Source organism: Brassica rapa, chromosome A02 (assembly GCF_000309985.2).
Source record: "Brassica rapa cultivar Chiifu-401-42 chromosome A02, CAAS_Brap_v3.01, whole genome shotgun sequence".
In the NCBI taxonomy this organism is placed as follows: Eukaryota; Viridiplantae; Streptophyta; class Magnoliopsida; order Brassicales; family Brassicaceae; genus Brassica; species Brassica rapa.
The window spans coordinates 26,648,411-26,676,179 of record NC_024796.2 but is presented as its reverse complement, the minus strand read 5'-3'; the positions used below and the strand labels follow the sequence as shown (position 1 = coordinate 26,676,179).

The following is a 27,769-nucleotide window of genomic DNA, read 5'->3' as shown; positions in this document are numbered from 1 at the left end:
TAAGAAAAGATTTTTATGGAAATAAAATTAAAAAATTGAGACGCAGTTCAAATATTCAAATATCATAGGAAATTTTAATAAAATATAACCAATTAACCATATAATCATATATAGTATTTTTGTATCTTATCATTTATATATATTTTTTGTCAGCATCTATACTATTATTTATGAAATAATTTTTCCATATTAAAAATTAGAGCGGTTAGAGTCGTCGATATCCATAGGAATAATTAAATTCATTTATTATATAATTTATATTACCCTAATATTTATATAATGAATATATTATATGGTTAAAAAATAATTTTTATATATATTTTTTGTTGTTATCTGTAAATACATTTTAATCATAAATAATTAAAGGCTGAAAACATTAAGATTTATAACTAAATATTAATCAATTAAAAATCATTTGGTATATGAATTTTCACGTTATAGTTTATAACGATTAAATTATTTAACAATAACTATTTATAAAATGATTAGCAAATTAGCTAGTATAAATATATTAGCTAAATATATATATTTTTAATTACCAACTAAATATATATATATATATATATATATATATATATATATATATATATATATATATATATATATATATATATATATATATATATTAAGACTTATTCTTAGGTTCACCAACCAATAGAATTGTTTTATTTTATATTCGATATCTTTTAAAAAAAGAAACAAAATATTGTCAAATTATATTATGTTTTTAAAATTAAAAAGTAATAATTACAAAAAAAATATTTTACGTCGTCAGCATAACATTAAACCCTAAACCCTAAATTCTAATCCCTAAACCCTTAATCCTAAACTCTAAACCCTTGGATAAACCCTAAACTATAGGATAAATCCAAAACTCTAAATCAAAATCACTATACACTAAAACATTCAAGCGTTTAGGGTTTAGTGTTTTAGTGTTTTTTATTTAGAGTTTATCCAAGGGTTTAGGGTTTACCCAAGGGTTTAGGATTTACTCAAGGGTTTAGGATTTATCCAAGGGTTTAGGGTTTAGGATTTAGGGTTTAGGGATTAGGATTTAGGGTTTAGTGTTTTGTTGAGAACATTAAAAATATTTTTTTTTTTAATTCTTTTTCTGTAACTATTATCTTTTTTTATTTTAAAAACATAATATAATTTGAGAATATTTTGTTTCTTTTTTAAAAGATATCAAATTTAAAATAATGAAATCTTATTGGTTGGTGAACCCTAGGGAGTGAACCCAAGAACGACTCATATATTAATTAGACCCTCGCCTGAAGGAAGACAATTAATATCTGACTAGCTACGAGAACACTTGGTATACGACGGCCACTCTGACCCCCTGTCTGTTCCGACACTTGGGTGAATCCCCAACTTCACTAAAATTGTCCAAAGTCATATTTTACTCTCTTTTACCCCCAAAATAGTTGCAAACACCTCCAAAACCTTCAAATGATTGCTCTAACACCTTATAGAACTTTCAAAAGTTTTTAAACAAAATTATTCTTATTCAAAAACTTTTCTTCACTCTCTCATAATTTTTTCCTACTATTTTTTCCTTTGTACTTATAAAATATTTGGTGAGATATTTACAATGAAGATTTTCTAACAATATACTAACAGTAAAAAATATTATATACTTAGTAAAAGAAAACATGTTATACATAAAACTCAAGTAAGTATTTGATGTAAAAAAAGAACATAAAATCAAGTATTCTATATCCTGTTCGAATGTTATATATTACTAGGAGCGTGGCCCCGCGCAAGCGCGGGATAGTTGGTCTTAAACTTGTATTTTGTGTTAGAAGATATGGTTGTTGAAAAAAAACAAAGTTTCTATAAGAAAAGAATAAGGAATTGAGGAGATGGTCGTTCAAAAAAAGTATACGTAAGAGATGATAAGTGAAGTTAGAAACATTAGTTAGGAGATGGTATATTATTCATAGTGGATGTCTATTGTATGAGTAGGCTTTTTGGAAGCTTTAATTTGTTTGTTTTTTTTAGCCAGAGGTTTAAGAGGCGATAACGCATACTTTGAAAAAAAAACTGTTTGAGAAAAAAGAAACTTGAGAAGAAGCTGATCGGAGCATAAGTGGTCGTTTTTGGAACCCATAAACAAACCAGATGCTATTTCTCTTAGTTTGAAGCGAGGGTGAGAGATTGCTTTTTCCCTACTGCAAGTCCTGTAAAAATGCATTTGGGGCATCCATTAATCTGTTATTGGATAAAAAACTCATGATTTAGTTTGATGATACGATCCATTAAACTGGACCTTAAAATTTTGAGTACAACTAACTATTGTATTTACACAATTTAAATTAAACAAATTATCTCCAATTTGTCCAATTAGACGTATTCTCTAAAATAACCTGACATGAGTCTGTAAACATTTTCTACGTTGAAACAATGTCGACAATAGCATCGTGTTGCTATGTGAACATGTATTGATACACTAAGTTAGAACATGCTTATTTTTCAGACGTTCTATTTATTTAAAATCCAAGTAACTCTTTTCCCGGTGGGAGATAGTTTGAAGATATTTCAAGACACAACCAAAGATCAAAGTAGGGAATACATAAGAAAATATTTATTTCAAATGACACGATAGCTATAAGTGGAGATGACAATTCGGTCTTGAAACTATCACTCAGGGGGCGTTTGGACTATTTGGCTCGTCTTCAAAGCTGGGCAGTTTTGCTTCATCAACTCCCATTGCTCTTTTCGCCGCATCAACCGTGTTGCTGGCAGATGATGTTGCTTGTCCAGCTTGGACATCCACGACTGGAGCTTGGCTGCTGCTGCTACTCTGAGACACAATTGTACATGTATGTTATTTAAGATCTGAACGGAAAAAATTATTAAGAACTTAGATTACCCACCTCTGGCTGAGTGCCAAAGAAGATATCTCAGTGACTGCAGAGATGGTGAAAAACGATTCCTTGCCACTTAGCAGTTCAATGCAGTTTGGTAGCTCCGGTCCTTCATCACCTCTCATCTGTAACAATTTTATATGATTGTTACAATTATATATATGATTCGAGGGTCAGAGAAATCGTAACAATTTTAATAATTTTAATGTAATGTGTTAGAGCAAAAACAAGCCTCCGCAAGAGCCAGAATGTTTGCATCTTTCTTGCTGATCTCCCTGTCAAAGACCACAAAACGTGGCACTTCGTTGTCGTCGTCAACAGCCAGTTCAACGGAACCTGGAAAGAGAGTAGGTTAGCTGTGAACGTGTATTTAAATTATGGTGTTCTTTTAGATATGAGACATGATTACCATTAATACCTGACTACTGACGTTCGGAGGAACGCATCTGTTGTACCGGAGTGAAGTGTCGGATTGGAGAAACACAAATTTACAAAGTTTCCAAAGAGAAGATTCTGTTTCTCAATTTATACGCCCAGCCCGTAAAAAAAACTTCAATCATGTAAACAATCAAAACATAAAACATGAAGATCAACAATGTTCACAACTAAGCCAAAACTCAAGAAGCACATGTTTTTTTACCTTTAGCGCTCCTTGCACTGATTGAGCAACTTTTTCCACGACCGTTTCGTGGTATTGGGTTCCCCTTTGAGATGGTAGATAAGAAAGCAAAAGCCAAGTCATCCCTTGGTCCATAATTTTGTTCTTATATTATGGGTTTGACAGTTGTCACTGAACTGCTAATCATGGTGAGCGTTTGGAGTCTCAGCAATATAACTTTATATAGCGAGGATGGTCATATCGGTTCGGAAACGTGTTACATAATCATTATTGATGGTCTGAGTAAATAGGGGGAGATGTAGAGATTGGGGAAGATAAAGAGTTCGTGTAAGGAGTTCATGGTTTTGAAGGAAATTGGAGGAGTAAAAGAACCCTAGATCTCACTAAAGAGAATATCAGACGACATCAAAACTTATTTGGGCCACTACGGGGATTTGTTTCATGGGCTTGGCTTCAGCCTTAAATCTAAAGATATAGGCGAAAGACTTAACGAATATATCCACATATCAGTTAACAGATTTATTTAAGTTCGACTTTATCTTTCTGGTGAAACCCACACTATTTAAAATATAGACACGTGGATAACTTTAGGAGAAGCAAAAGTGCCTCATTATATATGAACTGTATCAAGAGCTTTGGATTGGGCTGCGCGATAGGTTTAATGGGCTGCGACCAACACGGTTTCAAGTGAGGTTCGGGATTGGGCTGCAAAATGAGTCAAATGGGCTGCGAAGGTGACTATTTTTTTTTAATTTCAAGCCCAATCTGCCAGTGACATGGCAGAATGATTGGTTGGGAATATTTTGCCTAGGTGGCACCCCTAAGAAGCCTCAAAATTAAGCCCTTTTATATAGTGGGATAATAAATATTACTTAAATACAATATATTATCTCTTAATATTTACTTACTGTAAAAAGAAGAGACGACTCTGCATATATATTTATCATTCTGTATTGGTTACAACTAAACTAACAATTAAAATTACGATAAAAAACAAAATTAAAAATTAAAAGTGTCTCAATATAAGTTACTCTAAAAGGAAGTTTAAAATATTCCACCCATAATACGGAAACATATATACCTAATTGTATAAATTAAGTTAACGATCAAATAGATATAACGTGACTCATGAACCTAATCTTTGAAAAGGTTTGTTTCCTAAAAGTAAAAGAAGAACAGCTAACCTAGTCAAGTTTGAAGTTATTTCATATCTATCTCCTTTTCTCCTGTGATGTGGACTCTACACGATTGAATAGAACTTATCGTTTGGTGGTTATATAATGATGATTGGGAGATTTGTTAAACACTCATCCCGAGATTTGTTAAACACTCATCCCGCTAAAGAATCTCAAGGAAAACGAAACACGAATACTTTCTTCTTCTCATAGAACGTGTTCTTCAAAGTTTCTCATATACTTGTCGAATTGACGAAAATAAATTCCCCATGTAACGAGTTCCATCTGTTTCTCGTAGCTATGAGGTAAGCTGTGTTTACAAAAAAAAATATTTGTGACTTAGAATCTAGGTTTGGCGAAAGCGGAAACCTTAGAGAATTGAATTGTTGTGAATTTTCGTGATCATGATCTTATTTCGTCGCTTATGTACTATTGCCGTTTTTTTGTTTGTCATATCATGTTGCATATCTACACACAAGATCGGAACCATATTAAATGATAATGCAAATAAGCCTAATTAAAAGCAATAGAAAGTGATGGACAGTCTATATGAATGCAGATATTAGGTGCAATTTCATGTATAACATGTAAAAATGTTATATGAAAAGGAGTATGCTGACGTGTCCCATGTAGAAAATCTCTCAGTCAAACTCTAAATAAATGTGTTCAGACTATGTATTTTACATTTTTTTAATATAAAACTCATATGCATAATTCTAATAAAACTCACACTATGTGGATTTTTCAGTTTGAATCAAAATGGATAACGAATCGAAAGGTAAATTTTATATATATTATTTTTCTTGTTTATGAATAAAGTTGGAAAAAATATTCATAAATTTTGATTCAATTCGTTATCCGCTTTGATTTGAACTGAAAAATCTGGATATCCGTAACTCTACCAAGTAAATCAAATACTAATATGTAATATCCTGTAAAAAGAAAGCAAATTACTAATACCAGTATTTTTAGGGACGAATATCCAATTCGATCTGTTATTTACATATATATATACATATATTTAAAGAATTATATATATAAGTTATATATATTAAAGTTTATATAAGTTTTACAATATTTTTATGTATTAAATTTATTTTATTAGGTATTAAAAATAAAATTCTTAAAATGAAATTATTTAAAAACAAAAATATTGTAAAATTGATGTAAACTATAATATATAACTTATATATAATTCTTTAAAGATATGTATATATATGCATATAACAATCAAATTGGATAATCCGTTCCTATAAATATTGATATTTTTTATTTGCTCTTTTTTTTACGGATATTGCATTTTAGTATTTGATTTGCTTCGTAGAGTAACGGACATGGACACATGTTACATGTAAAGAATTTTTCTGTTAAAACTCTACATAAATATGTTCACACTATGTACTTTACGTTTTTTTAATATAAAATTCACATTATTGGTTTTTCTTTACGTTATTTTTATTGTTTACGAATAAGCTGGACAAATTATTCAATTTTATTACAATGCTTCTACACGTGACATGTATCCATTTAGTGTGAACGCATTTATTACAATGTTTCTCCCTAATTTAATATATAAGGGATCACATAATATTTGTTTTGATAGCAAGCTCTCACCAGTATATAATGCAAAGATTCAATGATGAATATAACAACATAATCTTTGATCGCATAATATATCTTATTATCTCTTATACAATAAGATTTACATGTTAGGATTTACGATCCTACAAAGATGTATGTAGACCTAATACATATTACTTTTTGAATGGAAGATTTGGATGGATTTGAAACACGAAATATATAGATCATCAATTCATCATCATACAAGAAATCAAAGCAAATAATGGAGGAACCAGTGTTGGATTATTTTATAAGAGTTTTTCTTGTCAACAAGATGCTTATTATATCCGGGAAACTGATGTATCGCTTATAATAACAGTGATCAAATAGGTGCATATTTAGTAAATAGTAATACACATTAATCTTGACCAAAGTAGGAAAAATTAGGTTAAAATATATAACTACAATATTATATGTCCAGATTGTGTAAAAACAATTCTCATGATATTCGCACATAACAAAACTTCACATTTGTACTTGCTGACTGTAGTTATACAGAATGTAGCAAAAGCAAATAACGTACGTTTGTTGTTGTTGTATTCCAACCGTAACAGACGAGCAGTAAGCCAGTAACTATTTGGGCTCTATATATAAGATCACTTTATTAAATACTAACATTATCCAGTTTTAGTCAAAAAAAAACATTATCCAGTTATAACCGTACCTCGAAATATGTAGCAAGACCTTGTCCAGTTATAGTACTACTTTATTCTATTACTAGATTTTGACCCGCGCTTTCAAAACGCGGGATTGTCCATTTAAAAAAATTACATATATGCACTTTATAAATTATTTTAAAATGTGTTTTTTATGTGTTGTTGGTCAAACTAAAATAATGCTATTACATCAAAATTAATAAGTCTTCTATGATTAATTTTATAATTAATTACAAATTTTTTATTTTATGCATTTTTAAAATTATAGAATATTTATTAAATTCTGATTTTAAATATATAGTTTCTTGAATTAATGAAATAATTATTGAATTAACGAAATAATATAGATAAAATTAATTTTTAATTAAGTTCAGTTTGTTATTATTCTAACCATTTAAACGAATTGGGCCTTGAAATTTTTTAATTAAGTTCAATTTCTAATTTCAATTTGTTATAAGTTCAATTAAGTTCATTTTAAACGAATTGGGCCTTTTAAATCTAACCATTGACTATTCGGCCACTTATCAAAAGTAACCGTTTATTAATTTCCAAGTTAAAAAAAAATAGAAAAGGAAAGGGAAAAAAAAAGGAGAGATCTAGAAACGGTCGTCTCTTCTTGGCCGACGAACAATCAGATTGAAATTGATGGTGCTATTCAAAGTTATACAACATATATTTGAGAAAGACAACTTCAGAAATAAGAAATCGAAAGGTATTTATTAGTAATCAGTTTGTTTTGATTTCTCTTACGAAGAGTTGAAGTTTTTTTTTTTTTGTCACAGATCCTTATGTAAAAGGTTTAGTTTTCACAGATGAAGAGTTTCTTAGATCTGAAATTATGTCACAGAAGAAGATCAACCGTATCAAATGTTGGGGACTTTAACACATCTGAAGAAGCGAACAAAGGTAACCATTATCAAAGCTTTTCATATAATATTTGATAAACTCTCTGATTTCACAGAAGCTTTTGATTAAATTTTAGAAAGTCATTTAGGATAATATATGGTTACCATCGCCATGTTTTCTTGTTGTTTTTTGCAGTTAAATCAGACATATAATCTGAGTTCAGATGTAATGGTGGTGCTGCTCCGTGGTGATACAATTAGCTGAAGAAATAAGTTTATTAAAAGTGTAGCATTACACTTGCGTCTTACAAAGAAAGGTTAGTAATGCTAAGAAGATAAAAAAGCCTGATAATTCTTATAACCCCCTTATCTAAAATTTCTTAATGGTATGTGATTGCTTTGTATTAGACAATAAGTAACTCAATATTAAGTGATTTGCTTTAGTTGCAGTTTCTAGGTGGTTGAATGAGTAAGGAATATTGATAGTGTGATTCGGCTTGCAGATAGGAAGGGATTGAACATGAACCAATACTACCACCCAAAAAGATAAGTATCTTTTTATACTTTACCAGAATTTAAATATATAGTAACTTACTGTTATATTATGTTCTTTTGACAGGAAAATATGCGTATTACATGGTACATCCAAATGGAAATTAAGAAGCAAATTGATGACAGCGACTATTAAGATAACTTTCTTCAGTGCATTTAATCAGTAAGTTAATATTCCTCATTTATAATGTTCTAGAATTTAGGATTGGATGTGATTATCGGTAGTTAGGATGGAAACCGGAGTTTGATTGATTTGTTTGTTATTATTTGAAATAGTGGAAAATATATTTATTACCGTATTCCTTAAGAACTTTTACTAAAGTTCAAATTCTCTTGTAGATGTTGTCTTATACAACACATATAGCTTGAAACATTCTTTGTTTGTTCCTGGGGCTTTCTAGAGGCTCATCAAAATCATCGTTCCTCATCACAAAGCAAAAATATTTTAATCTCTGCATGTATCGAACTTTTCCAAAAGTTCGAATAATATTATAAGAGAGACTTATTTATATAAAATGGTAGCTAAACATAGAACCATAAACTGTATATAAATCCACGTTCCAACAAAGTTATAAAAGACAAAACAAATAGTCTGAAATCATAGATTGTCAAAAATCTCTCTAAAGACCACATTTTTTGTTTGACGTTGAGGTTTGCCTTCGCTGTCAACAATCAATATCTTCAAGCCTTTCTTAGAAGTGACTCTGGAAACAGCCACATATAGTTGTCCATGAGAGAAAACAGGCCTTGGTAGATAAATACCAACTTCAGACAAAGTTTGGCCTTGACTTTTGTTGATGGTAATAGCAAATGCCACACCAATAGGCAGTTGTCTCCTCCTCATCTTGAATGGCATCTTTTTATCTGAAGGAGTTATTGAAAGCCTAGGAATTAACACAGTTCGGCCAACCTTTTCCCCTGTAATAACTTTGGCCTTTATCATGAAGTCATACATTTCTGTAATCTGAAGACGCGTTCCATTCATCAATCCCCCAGTAGGATCTATGTTTCTTAGCAACATCACTGGACAACCAACTTTCAGTCGCAGAATATGATTTGGCAATCCTGATGCTTTAATTCTGTTTAAGAAATCTGGAGTGAGAGCTTGGTCATTAACAGAAAACTTATCAGAAGCGTCGATAGAATCAGAGCTTAAGTATATTCTTTCCTCTCCTGCATTAAAACAGTAAAGTGTTACTCTAGTGACCAAAAACCAAACATCTAACAAAATAATTCATGTAAAGTTCAAGGAATCGTAAGTAACCATCAAGCTTATCCAGCATATGTTGATTAATAATGTTCACATCCTCGTTAGTAGGACACAGTATAGCTCTCTCTTGAAAAAACTTTGGGTCCTTCTGGTGTAAAGAAGTAGCATCTCCATATACTGCTGCGCTTATAGCTTCCACTGGATCATCAGCATCAAGAATTAAGAACTCTTCTGGAATGTCGATAAGAGCTTCCCCATCATTTCCATCACCAATCTTTCCATCTCCAATGTCTAATATCCATTGTGAAAACTCTTGCAATTCTTTTGCCTCTTCAGTAGATAGATTATTTGACAGTAGCCGCATATTCTTGGTTAATTGCAAAACTTTTACATGCTTCCAAAGATAAGATGAATTAAGAGCAGCCATAACGATCTCAGCCCTTCCAGCTCCATGAATGACAGGCAATACTTGTCTAAAGTCTCCACCAAATACGACAACTTTGCCACCAAAAGGTCTCTTATCATTGTCTCCAACAATGTCTAACATACTCCTATCCAATGATTCAAAACAGTGTTTACTCATCATTGGAGCTTCATCCCAAATTATAAGGGACGCTGCTTTTACCAGCTCTGCTTTATCAGTTCCTTTTGTAAGTGAGCAAGTGGAGAATTCATCTGGATTTATAGGAATTCCAAATCGAGAATGTGCAGTCCTTCCTCCCTGTAGCAATAGGGAAGCTATACCACTTGAGGCAACATTCAGACATACTTCGCCCCTGACACGTACTGCTGCAGAAAGCAATCTCCATAAGAAAGTTTTGCCTGTACCACCAAATCCATAGACAAAAAAGACGCCTCCTTTTTTCGTAATAACAGCATCAGTAATTTCATCAAAAATCTTCTTTTGCTCATCCGTAAGTTTTGGAGTGTCACGCTGAAGATCAGCTTCTAATTCCTGCCGGTCGTAACTGAGCTCGTCCATGATCAAAACGTTATTATTAACTATATCTGGTAGTGGTTTAGGCATCTTTTTGAACTTCTCCAAAGATGTTCCATTACTCTTTAGAAGCTTCTCAATCTCTGTAAGCGCATATTGTTTTTTTTCCGCATCACTCAAGCAAAGATCTTCATAAAACAAAAAAAAAACATCAGCTACTAACAATTCATACTATATTCCCTAAACACCTTGAGAGAAAATATAAAATATTAAGCAAATCGAGGAACCAGTATTGTACCTGGTCTATGTAATAGCTTTCTTCTCGTATGCTCAATGTCTTCAGAAAGGAACTCCCAAGTATGTTCCCAAACGACTTCTGGTTTTGACAAAGTATTAGACATGAGCATGATAACAAAAGCTTGACGCATATAACATGCAGAACCAGTGAAACTTGCTCTCACGAGATCGTCTATATATTCCTGATCATCTTCTAACAGTCCCCTTGCAAAACATGTCTCCTTGTATGAAGGATGAAGAACCTCTTGAAACGTTTTAATGTCGTCATAACACGTTGGACCTCTCACAATGTTAAGCAATACACGCATGTAGAACGCTTCTTCAATGTCACGTGGGGCATAGTTGATTCTCCCAATACTGAATCCTTTCTTCCTATCATGAAACTTTTTTTCTTTCTTATTCCAACAAAACCTTGTTGGAATTTCAGCTAAAGTCAGAGTCCGAGCTACTGCACTGACCTTGTTCAATTCAAACCAGCCCAAAAACATAGTGTTTTCAATAAGCTTCCTGCTGGTAACTTTTTCATACGTGTCATCATCTTTGAAGATAATGATTTGTTTTCCTGGTAGATGAAACTGTAATCTCTCAACGGGTGTTGATCTATAGTGAATAGGAAACGTAAAAATCCTCCAACCACCTTCACAGGCTGAGACATATCTGAAAAATGGTAGATAACACAGAGATAAGGATCAATATCAACACCAGTTTCATTCAAAGGAAATGACGCATTAGTTTTTCAAAATCGATAATAAACCTTCATTTGTGTAGAAAAAATACCTGCAGTTGAAGAAGTCCTTGATTTCATTTTTTTTCTTTTCATTCAACTCTCCATTTGTTGAAGTGTTCTGGTCTGGTGCTTCTTTATCAGGGGGCTCAACAACAATAGTGGCACGATCCTGGCCTTTGTTAATATACTTGAATAAGTATTTTATAGAACCTGATTGATTGCACCATTCCACATTGATGTGAGCTCGAAAACGAAGAGACAATTCCTTGTTGTATGGTATCACATATCTGTTGTCACACTTGAAGCCGTTTTTCTCAACAAATCTATTTGTCTGTTCTCGTCTTCTATAAACAGGAAACCCTTCTTTGTTGACTGTAGTTACATCTGCATAAGCCTTGGGATACAATTTAGAACACAAACCATTTTCCATGCATGGTGATTTCATGTTTACAGCTCCACAAGGACCATGAATCATCATATCTTTGATAATATCATAAAGCTCTGGCTCTTTGTCTTTATCTGGAATTTCAGCAGAGATAACCTTGTCAATGTCATCAGTGGTTGGAAATTTGGAATTAGGATGCATGAATAAGAGAATATGAGCATGAGGTAGGCCACGTTTCTGCCACTCCACAGTGTACATTGCTGAAATTGAGAAATGGAAGAGATAAATTAGTTACAGTTTAAGAAAACGTTAATAGATAAAAGAACAGCTAAACACATAATAACTCACAAGAGACGGTCTTCCCTAGAAGCTCTTTGTCTGTTAAATCAATCATGAGAGAATCAAGCTTGATTTTGAAAATCCTTCCAATAATATCGGGTCTATCATCAGCAGTGAGGCGGCGCTGTTGTAGATATCTGGTGATTTCTGGCCATTTCGGATTGCAGGTGAATGTTATAAACAAATCAGGAAACCCAAAATATTTGCATATAGCCATTGCATCAAGATAGTTGTTCTTCATGTATCTTGGTCCTCCTGTGAATGAGGCTGGTAGCAAAAATCGACTTCCTTGGTCATGCATATCTTCTTTTCCTGCGTTTCCTGACTGTTGTATAGAGTCATAGCTATCCGATCTAAGGCTTTTTTGGTTCATCCGTAGATAACACAGCCTGTTAGACTCTATGGAAGTATAAGAATCGACCAAAAATTGCTGAAACAATCGCTTTGAATGCAGTAGTGTATGACACTCATTCTCTCTTTCCTGTAGACGGAATGCATACCACTGCCTCATACTAATAGTCTGCCTCTTTAGTTTAGCTGTAGCCTCTGTCTCTTTCTTTTTAATCCCAAGTCTGAACCCATCTTCACCATAAGTAAATATCAGAGGATATTGAAGTGCCAAGTAAGAAGGGTGAATCTCACTTATCCGCTTTAGCCAGCCAGTTTGTTTCTCTTGCAAAACAATATCTCTTTTATCCATGTCCAAATTGAAATCTCCTGGAATTAATGCAGCAACCTCAGATGCTGTAGGAGTGTCATATGTCCTTCCATCTTTTGCACGACTGCTAATAATGCGCATATGGAATGTTTCCAGGGGATTAGTCTCAAATCTATCTTTTGCTGATCTAAACTGATGGACATATGGATTGACCTCGTTAAGCATTGTCATTAAAGACTGGATAACTTGATTCCGAATAGACTCCTTTTTAGCTTTTTCTGCGGATTTTTTGTACCTTCTGCAAAAACAAAAGCAGAGTTCTTAATATACACACAATCTTATGAATTCCAAATATATATAAATTAGGAGAAACCAGAATACCCAATTATAGAAGCACGGTTGGCAACTTCATTTTCTGTGTCTACAATATATAGTTGCCCAAACTTAGCAGGGTCTCCTGCTGGAGGCTTCAAACTACCCATTAAATGATAGTTTTCTCCTTGAAGTACAATCATTTTTGGGCCAGAGCCTTTTGGAGCTGAGTGATCGAATTTTCCCCCAAGCGATGTAAATGAGAAAACCATATTTATAGCTCGGATATTGTCACGAAAATATCTACTCTGTTCATCACTGCCATGGAGTAATTGTTTCAATATAGCTGGTGAATCTTTTAACAACGGAAGCTGAACTTGTCCTTGACCACAACAAAGAGCAAATTTAGGTTTGCGTGTATGTTTTTTGTTGTTGATCCTTTCACCATACCACATTATAGCCCCACAATGTTCACATTTGTAAGTTGGATCACCGTCATCAATGTAACCTGTATTTAAAAGAATAAAATCACGAGCTGAATGTAACAAAATGGTAAATGAATAATTTGACTATCTTGATAAAAAGAACTGATTACCACGAGATTTTCTAGAAGAAGTAGGTTTCATCATCTGAGCAGACGACGAAGTTCTCTTCACCATCTTGGCACAGGAAGAAGTACGCTGTGTATTAATTTCCTGTTTCCCTTCTTTTGATAAGACATCGGGTGATCTTTGATTGGCATCTGAATCTTTAGATATAGGGTTGCAGTTTATGGTTTCATTGTTACTTGTGTCACTTTCTTCGCTACTGCAATCATAAACTTGTTCTTTGTATAATTCAGATTCTTCTGTAGACAAAAAAAAGTTGTTTTAATATAATTGGTTTATATCCACATATTTAGAAATATATAATCAGTGGAACTTAGGGGTACCATTAAAACGTTTATACCTTCATAGTCATATTGGAATGCTTGGTCCTCATCATCCTCACATGACGAATAATCAACTACACAACCGTCAAATTGTTGTTCCAATGTTTTTCTACACCTCTTGGTTCTAGTATTACTCTTTAACTTGTTATCTTCAGCAACAACCTTACCTTTCCCTTTATGTGATTGAGCCAACAGACGTTAGAAAAAAAGAACAAACTCTGAGAAATCAAATCAAAATCAAAATTTCGGATTTACAGTATATACCCTTAGTAGATATCTTGGAGATACATGAACCACTTGTAGAAGGTGTGCCAAGCATTGAAGGCAAGGTGTTGGTAATATCAGCTAGAACACCTGGTTTGGAACATTTTTTCTTACTGGAATAAGAAGATGGTGTATGTTCAGTGACATCTATGCTTGTAGATCTCTTTCTCTTAAGAGTTGCTTTATTGTTGTTAGATCCTCCAACACTGTTGCTGACAGTAGTTTGATTGCTTGATTGTGCTGTTTCCATAAACATAACATTGGGTCATTCAAAACTATTACAAACAACTAAAAAAATGTTCTGGAGTTAGGTACACTTACACATAAACTTATATGAATTGCTCTTTAATCTTTTTGCTAAAGCATTCTGATCCTTTACATTTCCACTATCTGAAAGGAAAAACACATAATTTAGCAGTAGTGAGGTTAAGCTTCAAAATTTATTTAAAAAAATTGATGTTTTGTGGAAGGTCTAAACCATTAGCAGGGTTTGTCCCAATAGAAACTGTCGAGGATCGCAAATTAGTAGGAATATTGGAGATATCATTTAGAACCCTCGTAAAAGCTTTCCTAAGAGGCACAGAAGTAATGTTGTTCGAAGCTTCACCACACGGCTGTGTATTCTCGGATTCATTGTTGTCTGCTCTTCTCTTTCTTTTTCTCTGTTGGGATGATAGCAAACTATGTGATCCTGGAGGGACCTCTTCGTTTTTCTGCGTCATTGAAATTCTAAACGTAATTAGCAATCGCGTTCATCAGTTCTTTTGTGTAGGTTTTTAAGTCTCGATTTTGCCAAAAAATATAGAAACAAAAAGCTCCAACTAAATATATTGGTATCTAATCAAATTGTTGAGTAGTCTTAAAGAATATGGTCAGAATATACATTCTAACGACAACTAAATCTTGCAGTATCTAATAAAATATTTGATTAGTCTTAAAAGAATAGGTTCAAAATATTACACTTGCTATAGTTACATTTGATTAGTATTAAAAGAATAGGGTCAAAACATTTTATTGTATAATGAAGTCTTAATAAATAGAATAACATAAATTTTAAAAGGTCAAAACGATAGGAGATGTCTTCTTCCAACTTTAACGTTTCTTAGTATCCTCTTCCACCTTGTTAATTTTGATTGTCATTGTGCATGGTTCCTTGGATGTTTAATTGATGTCAGGGAGAGAAATATGCTTGTCTTTTTTTTCTCTTACTGGATGGTGTGGATAATAATCTATACAAGTAAATAGATTATTTTGTTTCCAGGACTTGCTTATAAGAAACGAACTATCAGTTAAGCAGGTTATTTTGTTTTGATAGGAAAAAAACAGAAATAAAAGAAAACTTAACAATGCATTAGTCTAAATAGACTTATTGAAAAAAAGCACAAATCAAACATAAGTTTCGGAAGAAGCAAAAACCCAACAACGTAAATAGGAAAAACAAAAACCAAAATGCAGGAAAACATCAAAGCAGTCTTCTTCCAAATTAGCCACGTTTCTTAGCAGCCTCTTCCGCCTTCTCAATTTTTACTGTCATTAAGCATGGTTTCTTTGATGTTGAACTGATGTCAGGCAGAGAAATAGAATCATCTTCTTTTCTCTTACTGGATGATGTGGTCACGGAGTCGTTAAGTTCTTGACTATCAGTGAAATAAACTGAACCCTGTAAAAAATTACATTGATAGTCATGTTAAGACAGAAACTCTAAAAAAAAAAAAAAACTTAATATCACAATAGATTAGACAAAATACCTCATCACCGCTTGTAATTGTCAACGGCTTTTCAGAGTGACTGGATGTGATTCCACCAGTTAAGCAAATCATTCTGTCTTTGTAGACTTTTCCAACTTTGAATATCTCAGCACCATAAGATACATTATCCTTCTCAACATAGACTCCAAATGTGAAACTTTTTCCAATCAAATCAGTAATAGCATCTGGTATTAAGCTTGGGTCTTCAAGCTGCCAAATTGATTGCATAGATTTAGTGTTCTATTGTCAGTAAGATGACGCAAATTAATTGCCATATTTGATTTAAAAATACCTCATCCCAGCTTCCATTCAACAATTTGAGAGGAGATTCCGGAACAATCCCATTAGCCACCTTGTCCAGAATCATTATTTTTGACACACCAGTATCATCTTTGACCATCAAATGAAGCCAAAACCTATAGATTAGACAGACATAAGTTACACTTTTAACTGCTAAACATCACTCTAAGTTGTTACGTATGCATGTTTTTTCTTAAATTTGCACAATCATACCTTGGTGAAACTTTGAACACAGTGTCGTTGCATGTCTCACACCACCAAATATGAGTGGTTATTTCAGTTCCTTTTACTACCTTAATGTTGGTTCCGGTTTTGATCACCCTTTTTTGGCATGCATCACAACCAAAGTAATACCAGGACCAATCCATATCAATTGCATAGACTGTGCAAGTGACTAAACATTTATCAACCTAAACAATTTAAAAAAAGAAATAGTTAACCACTCACACGAGATACACGGTGTAAGATAAACATCTGGTGAATGCTTACTTGAGTTGACGCTATCATTTCTTGGATGGTCTTAGAGGGGAATATCAACCACTTATCACGCTGTCCTCGCTTGCCTGGATGATTTACTTGCTTGTTGTTGTCCTCTTGACTCTCCTCATTACTTTCAAATGTAATTAGAGTTGTGTCATCCCCATTGTCGCTGATAACCATGAAAATTTTCCCAAATAATCAGTATGATAGGCAAATAACTACTGAAAAATAAGCAATGGATTATGGCCTTACATATCTTTAAATGCTTCAGCCTCTGGTATTTCCGGGTTAATGATCATTCGAGAGGCATCAAAGGAATTAGAGATTTGTAGTTCTCCTGTCATTTTAATAATCCAGCAGTGTATATGTAAGACAGTCTTATTTAGACTATATATATTTTGTTTAAGCTAAATATGTACCTCTAAACTTTCCAAGTTTAGCAAACCTCAAAAGCAATGTAACCATTCCATCGTCTTGGTTGCAGGCAGAATGGAGAATATCGGTTAAGTTTCCCCAAATGCAGCATGGTATTCTTGAATCACTATAGGGTGGCGCCAGTCAAAAAGCGAGGTTAGTTGTAATATTATTCAACCAAAATAATCACATGAATAGTTTTTCATGTGACAGCAAACTTACTTGATGTCTCTTAGGATGAATTCCAGTTTTTTACGCTGGTAACCCCCAGAACACTGAATGGTTTCGACATCACCACAATCCAAAACTTGACCAAGCACATCTGTTTAAAAAAACATTGCAAAAGATATTAGTAATAGCAAGCACAAAAAAATATTTTAGAAATCTATAGCTTATATATTTACCAATTAAGAGCTTTTCATCAAGTGTGCCAGATAAAATTAACTGGAAATCGACCAAATTAAGATACAACTCATCATTCATGAAATTTGACCGAGTAACGTTTGTATTTGGATTAAATACAATCTTGTAGGCATGGTTTGTTGTGCGATAAGCTCCTCCTGCAGGCCTAACATGGAAATTTCGGATGTAGCGCCATGCTCCAACCGGAAGAAGGCTTCCTTTACTCTCAATGTAAGTTTTTTTGCAGGTTGCATGAATTTTATGCCCCTTGTACATGTTCCAAATACATTTAGAATATTAACATCATTTAGAATAATAACATTCTAATAAAAACTTGAATGAAAAATTTAGGATTGCTTACATTCTCATCAACCAAGACGAATTCCATGGTTTCTCCCCCTAGTTGAATGTTTTGTTTCCAAGAATGTAGAACCTTCGCATGAACCATCTTAGCGGTGTGCACTGGCTTCAAGTTGTTGATGGGGATGGCTTGTTCATTAGAAACAATCGCTGTTTTGATTTGCTTTTTAGAAGCCATTTGTTTGTTTGACGGTATGAGTTTGTTTAGGAAGAAGCGTCGTTATTTATATAAGGAAGTGGCGATGGGGAGAGTTGTTTAGGTTTTGAGGAAAACTTGGTGAATACTGTAAATATTGGCAAGATTTTCTAGTTAATAGTAGTACTTAATAGTAGTAGATTCAGTTACCAATTTGAAACCAAATATATTATGTGAGCTTAAGCATATATTCGTTTACTATATTTGATGCATACTCTAGATCGTATCTCTCGAGATTTTATGGTTTTGATTTCGATATGAATAATTCTAAATATTAGGAAGGTTCAGTCCGCTAATTTGAAATCCCAAGATATTCTGTGCGTATTGCACAAGCAATATGTGTAGATGAAATTCTTAATAGTATAGATTTTAGGAAGAGTAAATCGTTGAATGAGCTAAAGAATATACTTGGAATGGATTTGGCATTCTAATTTAATTTTCTGTTTTTAAATTGATAACGAAAATTAGGGGATTAGTTTAAAATAATTATATTTGTAAATAAATATTGTTATTATAATTTTTTTTTACCATACCATACTAAGTTGTGGTCAAATATATTTTAATTTTTTTGGTTTGATTAAAGTGTCGACCATTATATATTGCATTTTGTAAAGGAGGCAACATATATGTAGGTTTCATGTTGTATGTAAATATTATTATTATTATGAACATTGATTCATCTTGGTTAGTGTTTTCATTTCAGGGCATAGGGTTTGCAAGAAAAAAGAAGATGATTTCGGTGGGGTTTTAATGGTATAGGATGTTTCATCATGAAGATAATTTTGATGGGCTGAATATTCATTCATGTTTGGATTTAAAGAAAAAAAGCCTAGACTTAATCGTAGATGGGCTTAAAAACGATATGAATATGTTTAAAAAAATCGTAGGGTTGAGATTGATTTTAAAAAACTGTCGACATTTAATTTTTTAAAAGGAAGAAAAGGCAGTGGCATTTGGTTGTAAATATATTGAAAAAGCAGGGGCAGAATCCTAGGAGGGATTCTGCTTTAATAGTATAGACTAGATTTTGACCCGCGCTTTGAAAGCGCGGGATTATTTTGTTTACAAAACTTTGTTTATTATAAACTATAATTTCTATCTAAAGTTATATATTTTAAGTTTTATTTAAATAAGCGTTGGCATGTCTCTCATTTGTTTTAGATTATTTTAAAAGTTAAAAACTGAACAGAGTAATACATCATCTATGTCTTGCTTTGGTCAAATTTTATTTTTATAATTTTTTTTGTCATAAATGATAGAGCTGGGCAACATATCAGGACCCAAAGAACTGAATCAAACCCGATCCAAAGAGTAGTACCGAACTTAAACCAAAATTGATTAATACATGATTGGGTATACAATTTAATATAGGAAGAACCAGATTCACACCCGACTCGAACAAAATATTTCGGGAACCATAAAATGCTCAAAACACCGGAAATATCTAAAAACTTGTTTTCCATCATAATTTCCAAATAAATCCAGTTTTATTTTAATTTTATATATTTACTTTTACATTATTTAAATTTATATGTTTTATATTATTTAAGTTTCGGGTTTTTAGAATTTAAGGTACATTTTAATTTTTCAATTGTTTACATAATTTAAATGGATACCCAAACCAAACCCGTAATGTTTAGAATATGATTTAAATCTATAAGCCTAAAAATCTGAAATCCGAATGGACTCAAATCAAAACCAAACGGATCCTGATTAAGATATATAAGATTATGTGTTTTATTTATTTAATAATAATATAAGATTATATGTTTAGTTTTTCTCCTAGAATATTTAAATGTTTATTTGGGTTTATATAGAAAACATTTTTAACAAAAATCAATACTAAATATATGCATCTATATATACCGGGTTTGCTGACATATTATATAATATAAACGTGTTTTAATCATTTTTTAAATAATTTAAAATTTTGTGCTATAATCATTTTTAAATAAGAATATGAGGATATAATTATTTTAGATGTTAGTGCCCAAACATATTCATTCAATAATAATGAACATAAAAAATATTCATATCTATGTATTGTTATGAAATCCTCGTTTATAGTAACAACTATAGATTCGGTAGAATCAGGTCATTAATGGCCAAAAATATGATCATTGATTTATTTACGGTTGGTGACATTTAAATATATTGATTAAATCTTTCTTTAAGCTAGATTTTAGGTTATTTAATTATTTATACTAATTAATATAGTAATGGCATTTCATTGTAAATAACTCAAAAACTAATGGCAGAATCCTAGTAGGGATTCTGCTTTAATAATATAGATACGATAAAATAAATTATGTGAAAATAGTAGTCATAAATAAACATGCAGAGTTATGTTGTGCAAAGGCTGCATGCAAGGCAAGGCTGCTAGGCACGCACATGACTCGCATAGGGAATTGCTCGCAGGTTTTAATGTCGCAAGATGACGGATTCGATCACGTGCATGTACTTACTTCTCCTTCACTTCAAGGGTAGTACATTAATTGAAAGAAAGAATCAATCGTAGAATAAATTAATCAAGAGTTACCAGCGTTGAGTTGGCCTAGTGGTAAAGGGGCTGCGGCTGTAACTTCCGTCACTTGGGTTCAACTCACGGTGGAAGAGACTATTTACAATGTTTAGATTCCCGGCAAAGAAGTGAAAACACCTTTTTTTAGACCAAAAAAAAAAATTAATCAATAGTGACATTTTAACATTTTCTTCACAAATTTAGAAATGATTGAAATATATTTACATTCTTAATTAATACGTATATTTAATTAATAATATTTGAGATAAATAAAATTATTTATAAAATTAATATATTTTACAATTGATATTAAGGTTAAACTAAATATAAATTATATTAAAATTATAAAATAATATTTTTATTTAACAAGAAAAATGTCAAAAAAAAATTTGAAAAAGAAGAGTATAAAACATCCAAGTGTATTTTATTTTTGACAAAGAACATCCAAGTGTACTTTTGTACTCGAATTGATCTCACATAGATTTCATAAAACGAAAAAAAAAACTGATTTGTCTGATGTTTATCTTCTGTTACTAATTCAGGGAACAATAATTTAGCCTATAAACTTAGGTCTCAAACAATTGGTAAAATATGTTATGTTTCTTTAACCAAACATATTTTTAAAATGATAAAAAGCTTTTTAATTATAAGATCATTTATATATAATTAAGATTTTTTAACTTCGAATTCGAGTCGAAATTTGATTTGACTATTTCCTTCACACTAGTCAAAAAGTCGTGTCACCAAAACCAAAGTTTTCGCGAAAATATGCCACGAACTGACGGTGACATAACGGTGATATTAGTATAGATCACGAAAGTACATTTTTTTTTTGCTTAAAAAAAATACATGTTATAATGTTTAATACTTTAATATAAAAAAAACATGGTCTAATACTGTATAATAAGACAGCTGAAGTTCCGAGAAGCCAGTTGGCTTCGCTCTCTCTTTCTGTTTCTATAAATACCCGCCTACTACCGCATCGGATCAGTGAAGTGTGAATGAAGCCTATAAAAGAAAGCATAACAAAAAAAAACATTAGAAAAACAAAAAGAAAGTACAGGTTTCTGGTTTTAATATTGCTGCACGAACATATAACCTCTTGAAAACACAGAGTCAGAGAAACAAGCTGCGGTCGTTTCGTTTAGGTCAAGGGGTCATATTAGTCTCTCTTACTCTCCTTTCTCTTTGGAACAAAGGAGAAAATGGGTCAATCAGAGGAGAAAGAGACTGGGAAGAAGACGGTGAAGAGTTTGAGAAGCGTAAGATCGATATTTATGCACGCTGACTGTGTAGATTGGTTGCTGATGGGATTAGGGTTTATTGGAGCCGTCGGTGATGGTTTCACAACGCCTCTTGTTCTTCTGATCACCAGCAAGCTTATGAACAATCTTGGTGGTTCCTATTTAAACACAGAAACATTCATGCAAAACATCTCCAAGGTAAAGTTTGTTCAAAAAAAAAAAACATCTCCAAGGTCCTCTCAATTCTCTCTCTTATAAATACTTGATTTTCTCATAAGATCTTATGATAACAAGTTTTTTTGTGGGGTTTCTAATGCTTGAATGTCTAGAATCCGTTAATATTTTATTTGAGAAAATCAAGAAAATTACAAATTGCATGTAGATGAGATATACAGTAGGTTAAACATATAACAACCAGATTGACTCCTCCAAGTCATTTTTAAACAGCTTACGATTTAGACTTCAGTCTATGACACATGCACTTCTAAATTTATTGTATGTGTCTGGATAAGGAAATATGACTAATGTTTATTGTTTTTTTTTGTAACCAACAGAACTCTGTAATTTTGCTTTATGTGGCTTGTGGATCTTGGGTGGTCTGTTTCCTTGGTAAGTGTTTTTAAATAATGTTTCTTTTCCTTTTCAGTAGAGTTGACCAAAATTAGATTAACCAATTAGTATTTGAATGATTACCAAAAACACAATACAGAAGGATATTGTTGGACAAGAACAGGGGAGAGGCAAACAGCAAGAATGAGAAAAAAGTATTTAAGAGCAGTATTAAGACAGGATGTGGGGTACTTTGATCTTCATGCCACAAGCACTTCTGATGTTATCACAAGTGTCTCTAGTGACAGCTTCCTCATCCAAGACGTGCTTAGTGAAAAGGTCTCACTTTTCTATCTTTCATTTTAATTAGTTTTCAATTTTATAAACCGATTTTTTAGAACATCAATATTGTTACTAAAAAGAATATAAAGGAAGAAAGAAAGCCTATGAAAGACTCTTTAGCATTTTTGTGAGAATTTTTCTAAACACTTGTCAGTATTTTAGTAGCTAATATTTTTTTACTGTTATAATATATTGTTAAAATCTCTGTGAATCTCCCACCAATTCTATGCTCTTATGATTTCGGTTTGGTGCAGTTACCGAATTTTTTGGTGAGCGCATCAACGTTCATCGGAAGCTACATAGTCGGCTTTATTTTGTTATGGAAACTCGCCTTAGTTGGCTTACCATTCGTTGTCCTATTAGTGATCCCGGGACTTATGTACGGCCAAGCCCTCATAAGTATTTCAACGAAGATACGTGAAGAGTACAATGAAGCTGGCTTTGTAGCTGAGCAGGCCATATCTTCTGTGCGAACTGTCTATGCGTTTTCAGGGGAGAGGAAGACGATATCAAAGTTTTCAACTGCACTTCAAGGCTCGGTGAAGCTAGGGATTAGACAAGGGCTTGCTAAAGGAATCACCATTGGAAGCAATGGAATCACTTTCGCAATGTGGGGGTTTATGTCTTGGTATGGAAGCCGGATGGTCATGTACCATGGTGCTCAAGGTGGTACGGTGTTTGCAGTTGCCGCCGCTGTTGCCATCGGTGGCGTGTAAGTATATATAACTAGAAAGTGAACACACGTGGGTTGTGCGTGAAACAATGAGATATGCAAAACGATTTTAGCAGTTACACTATAAGAATCATACACCTATACGGTATTATAAAATTATCTTTATCTATATTTTAGCTTTATATACGTAACTTTTTCATATTATTAATATAAATGTTTTGAAACTATTTGCTTAAGATATGCCCTTAATTGTTTTCAGTAACCAATTAAATTTTGTTAGTTTTTTATATTTCGTTGAATTAGCCAATTACTAACCATTTCTGATAGTTTTAACGTGTATTTAGAAATTATTTTAATCCATATTTTCAACTATTTATGGTAAAAACTATAGTTGCAAAGTATAATGATATTGATCTTACAAAACATTAAGAAAATATTTGTTGGTCTTTGGGAAACTGTATCATGTTGTTGATCTTTGGTATCTCTGTTGATATTTCAGATCACTTGGTGGTGGTTTGTCTAATCTGAAATACTTCTTTGAAGCCGCTTCAGTTGGGGAGCGAATCATAGAAGTGATAAACAAAGTTCCCAAGATTGATTCAGACAATCCGGAAGGGCAAAAGCTGGAGAACATTAAAGGAGAGGTTGAGTTTAAGCATGTAAAGTTTGTGTATCCATCGAGACCTGAAACATCAATATTTGACGATTTTTGTCTAAGAGTTCCGTCTGGGAAAACTGTGGCTTTGGTAGGAGGAAGCGGGTCGGGAAAATCAACTGTGATATCTCTTTTGCAGAGGTTTTATAACCCGGTCGCCGGAGAGATTCTTATAGATGGTGTATCCATTGATAAGTTGCAAGTGAAGTGGGTAAGGTCGCAAATGGGTTTAGTTAGCCAAGAGCCTGCACTTTTTGCCACGTCCATAAAGGAGAACATATTGTTTGGTAAGGAGGATGCATCCCTTGATGATGTTGTGGAAGCTGCCAAGGCCTCTAATGCTCATAATTTCATTTCTGAATTACCAAATGGGTACGAAACTCAGGTTAGGTTTTAATTTTACATACTTTAGCACTCATTGTATTTGAATTTGACCCGCTCAGAAGAGCTATGTATTGCATATTTTTAGTAGTTTTATTAGAGATTATGGAAACTATAGAAAATTTAGAAAATAATTTAATAAAAAAATATTTTCAATAATTTAGAGATCATGATAGGGTTATGTATATTATTTCTTAAAGATTCTGCGGCTATAAGCCAAGACCGGCCCTGTTTATTCGGAGGTTGATATAGTTTTGTGTAAACAAATAGGTGGGGGAGAGAGGAGTGAAAATGTCAGGAGGACAAAAGCAGAGAATTGCAATTGCACGTGCAATAATCAAATCACCAACAATTCTCCTTCTAGATGAGGCAACAAGCGCATTGGACTCTGAATCCGAAAGAGTAGTCCAAGAAGCCTTAGAGAATGCATCAATTGGTCGTACAACTATCCTTATTGCCCACCGTCTCTCCACCATTCGTAATGCTGACATTATCTCTGTGGTCCAAAACGGCCATGTTGTTGAGACTGGATCGCACGATGAGCTAATGGAGAACTTAGATGGTCAATATGCTTCACTAGTCCGTTTACAACAGATTGAAAAAAATGACTCAGATGTCAACATGAGTGTCAATGTGCTAATGGGTCCAGTCTCGGATCCTAGCAAAGATTTGAGAAGTAGATCAAGAGTCTCGACTCTTAGCCGGTCAAGCTCTGCCAACTCCATTTCAGGTTTACACACTCTGAAGAATCTGTCTGGAGATGATAAGCCGCCTTTACCATCGTTTAAGAGACTCTTTGCTATGAACTTACCGGAATGGAAACAGGCGTTATATGGTTGCGTAAGTGCAACCTTGTTTGGTGCCATACAGCCGGCGTACGCATATTCTTTGGGGTCGATGGTATCAGTATATTTTTTGAAAAGCCACGACGAGATCAAGGAGAAAACGATGATCTACGCATTATCTTTTGTCGGCTTAGCCGTGCTTTCTTTACTGATCAATATCAGCCAACACTACAATTTTGCATGCATGGGCGAATATTTGACTAAGCGTATCCGAGAACGTATGCTCTCTAAGGTGCTAACCTTTGAAGTCGGTTGGTTCGATCGTGATGAGAACTCAAGCGGTGCCATTTGTTCTAGACTTGCAAAAGATGCTAATGTGGTACGCACATGAATTTTTAAGATTAGTAACAAACAATGTCATAACGTCTCTTGATCTTTATAATAACTTCTTTTATAATAGGTGAGATCGTTGGTAGGTGACCGGATGGCTTTATTGGTACAAACCATATCAGCTGTAACCATTGCATGCACAATGGGTTTGGTCATTGCTTGGAGGTTAGCCCTAGTGATGATCGCGGTGCAGCCGGTGATTATTGTTTGCTTCTACACTCGACTTGTTCTACTCAAGAACATGTCGAAAAAAGCAATCAAGACTCAGGACGAGAGTAGTAAACTAGCCGCCGAGGCTGTTTCAAACGTCCGGACCATCACAGCCTTTTCATCACAAGAACGTATCATGAATATGTTGGAGAAGGCTCAAGAAACCCCGCGGAGAGAAAGCATACGTCAGTCGTGGTTTGCGGGGATTGGGCTTGCCATGTCGCAGAGCCTCACGTCATGCACGTGGGCGCTAGACTTTTGGTATGGTGGTAAGTTGATAGATGGTGGATACATCACAGCGAAAGCTTTGTTCGAAACGTTTATGATCTTGGTTAGTACTGGTCGGGTTATTGCCGATGCTGGAAGCATGACAACTGATCTAGCCAAAGGTTCGGACGCGGTCGGGTCGGTTTTCGCAGTGTTGGACCGGTACACATCGATTGATCCAGAAGATCCAGATGGATATGAACCGGAAAGAATAACCGGTCGGGTCGAGTTTCTCAACGTGGACTTCTCTTATCCAACTAGACCGGATGTAACGATATTCAGCGGCTTCTCTATTAATATCGACGCAGCAAAGTCGACTGCGATAGTTGGTCCAAGCGGGTCGGGTAAATCCACGGTAATCGGGTTGATCGAACGGTTTTACGACCCGGTTAATGGTGTTGTGAGAATCGACGGTCGAGATTTAAGAACGTACAATCTGAGAGCGCTTCGTCAGCACATAGCTTTGGTTAGCCAAGAGCCAACGTTGTTCGCGGGAACGATACGAGAAAACATCATATACGGAAGAGCGTCGGATAAGATCGACGAAGCAGAGATCATCGAGGCTGCAAGAGCAGCGAACGCTCATGATTTCATCACAGCATTATCGGACGGTTACGACACATACTGCGGGAACAGAGGAGTACAGTTATCCGGTGGTCAGAAACAGAGGATTGCTATCGCTAGAGCGGTGTTGAAGAACCCGTCAGTGTTGCTCCTTGATGAAGCAACGAGTGCTTTGGATAGCCAGTCGGAGCGTGTGGTGCAAGACGCACTCGAGCGCGTGATGGTTGGAAGGACGAGCATTGTTATTGCACATAGACTGAGCACGATACAGAACTGCGACATGATTGCTGTTCTAGAGAAAGGGAAACTCGTGGAACGTGGGACCCATTCATCCTTGCTGGCAATGGGGCCGACAGGTGTTTACTACTCATTGGTTAGTCTCCAGAGAACTTCTTGTTGAATAAAAAGTTTGGAGAATTTGTTTTTTCAAACATTAAAACAAATATGTGTTTAAATTTGGCTTGTATGACTATAGCATAACAACATAAAAGTAACTTCAATGGAAGCTCTGAACTTAAGTTTCTCAAATGTAATATATATGAATTTTTATATATTTATTATAAATATTCAAAATTATGAGAACCTTTTTTCATAATATTTCATTTAAGAAATGTGGAATAAGGAAACATCGTCGTGGATTGCTCAGAAACTGCATCAATATCTACAGCCAAACGATGTGGAACATGTGATGAAGATTAAATTGTCTCAATTTGCTTCAGAAGATGACTAGTTTAGCCTTTTACAAAAGATACTAAGTACGGTCAAATCAGGATATTAGGCAGCTACTCATTATTATCATACGATGGAGAAGATATTTTAAGACCTGAAGGCTTTTTGGAAATAAAGCTTAAAATATGGAACTTGAACATTTTACGTTTTTCAAAAAGAAATTTG

The 27,769-nt window shown here is 33.7% G+C and overlaps 2 protein-coding genes across 11 annotated transcripts; one reads left to right on the top strand and one right to left on the bottom strand.

Annotated features, from left to right (window-relative positions):
• Window positions 1–1,070: 1,070 nt before the first annotated feature.
• LOC103854198 (ABC transporter B family member 15) lies at window positions 1,071–27,451 on the top strand. Of its 10 annotated transcripts, XM_033284834.1 has the most exons (15): window positions 5,410–7,649; window positions 7,720–7,843; window positions 7,979–8,099; window positions 8,286–8,497; window positions 17,194–17,289; window positions 17,407–17,492; window positions 17,869–17,969; window positions 18,998–20,751; window positions 22,015–22,257; window positions 22,614–22,668; window positions 22,769–22,947; window positions 23,205–23,662; window positions 24,123–24,663; window positions 24,930–25,823; window positions 25,905–27,451. In XM_033284834.1, exons 8-15 carry the CDS (start codon window positions 20,686–20,688, stop codon window positions 27,273–27,275), a joined length of 3,807 nt encoding a protein of 1,268 aa, XP_033140725.1. In that variant the 5' UTR covers window positions 5,410–7,649; window positions 7,720–7,843; window positions 7,979–8,099; window positions 8,286–8,497; window positions 17,194–17,289; window positions 17,407–17,492; window positions 17,869–17,969; window positions 18,998–20,685; the 3' UTR covers window positions 27,276–27,451. The 10 variants fall into 10 exon arrangements, 7 of the variants coding, with proteins under 7 accessions (XP_033140729.1, XP_033140727.1, XP_033140728.1 ...); XM_033284835.1 differs by lacking the exons at window positions 17,194–17,289; window positions 17,407–17,492; window positions 17,869–17,969 and having other exon boundaries at window positions 7,979–8,497; XM_033284838.1 differs by lacking the exons at window positions 5,410–7,649; window positions 7,720–7,843; window positions 7,979–8,099; ... (2 more) ...; window positions 17,407–17,492; window positions 17,869–17,969 and adding an exon at window positions 1,104–4,966 and having other exon boundaries at window positions 20,653–20,751.
• LOC117131887 (ATP-dependent DNA helicase PIF2-like) lies at window positions 9,327–10,899 on the bottom strand. The gene has a single exon (XM_033284878.1). The coding sequence runs from the start codon at window positions 10,569–10,571 to the stop codon at window positions 9,534–9,536; it is 1,038 nt and encodes a 345-aa protein (XP_033140769.1). The 5' UTR covers window positions 10,572–10,899; the 3' UTR covers window positions 9,327–9,533.
• Window positions 27,452–27,769: the final 318 nt, after the last annotated feature.

Bases quoted from the DNA above. Each gene is read 5' to 3' on its own strand.
- LOC103854198 (XM_033284838.1), top strand. From the start codon at position 20,686: ATGACTCGCATAGGGAATTGCTCGCAGGTTTTAATGTCGCAAGATGAC. The intron at 20,752-22,014 runs GTACTTACTTCT...TTTGGAACAAAG, and splicing joins ACGGATTCGATCACGTGCAT to GAGAAAATGGGTCAATCAGA. The intron at 22,258-22,613 runs GTAAAGTTTGTT...TGTAACCAACAG, and splicing joins TCATGCAAAACATCTCCAAG to AACTCTGTAATTTTGCTTTA.
- LOC117131887 (XM_033284878.1), bottom strand. From the start codon at position 10,571: ATGCCTAAACCACTACCAGATATAGTTAATAATAACGTTTTGATCATG.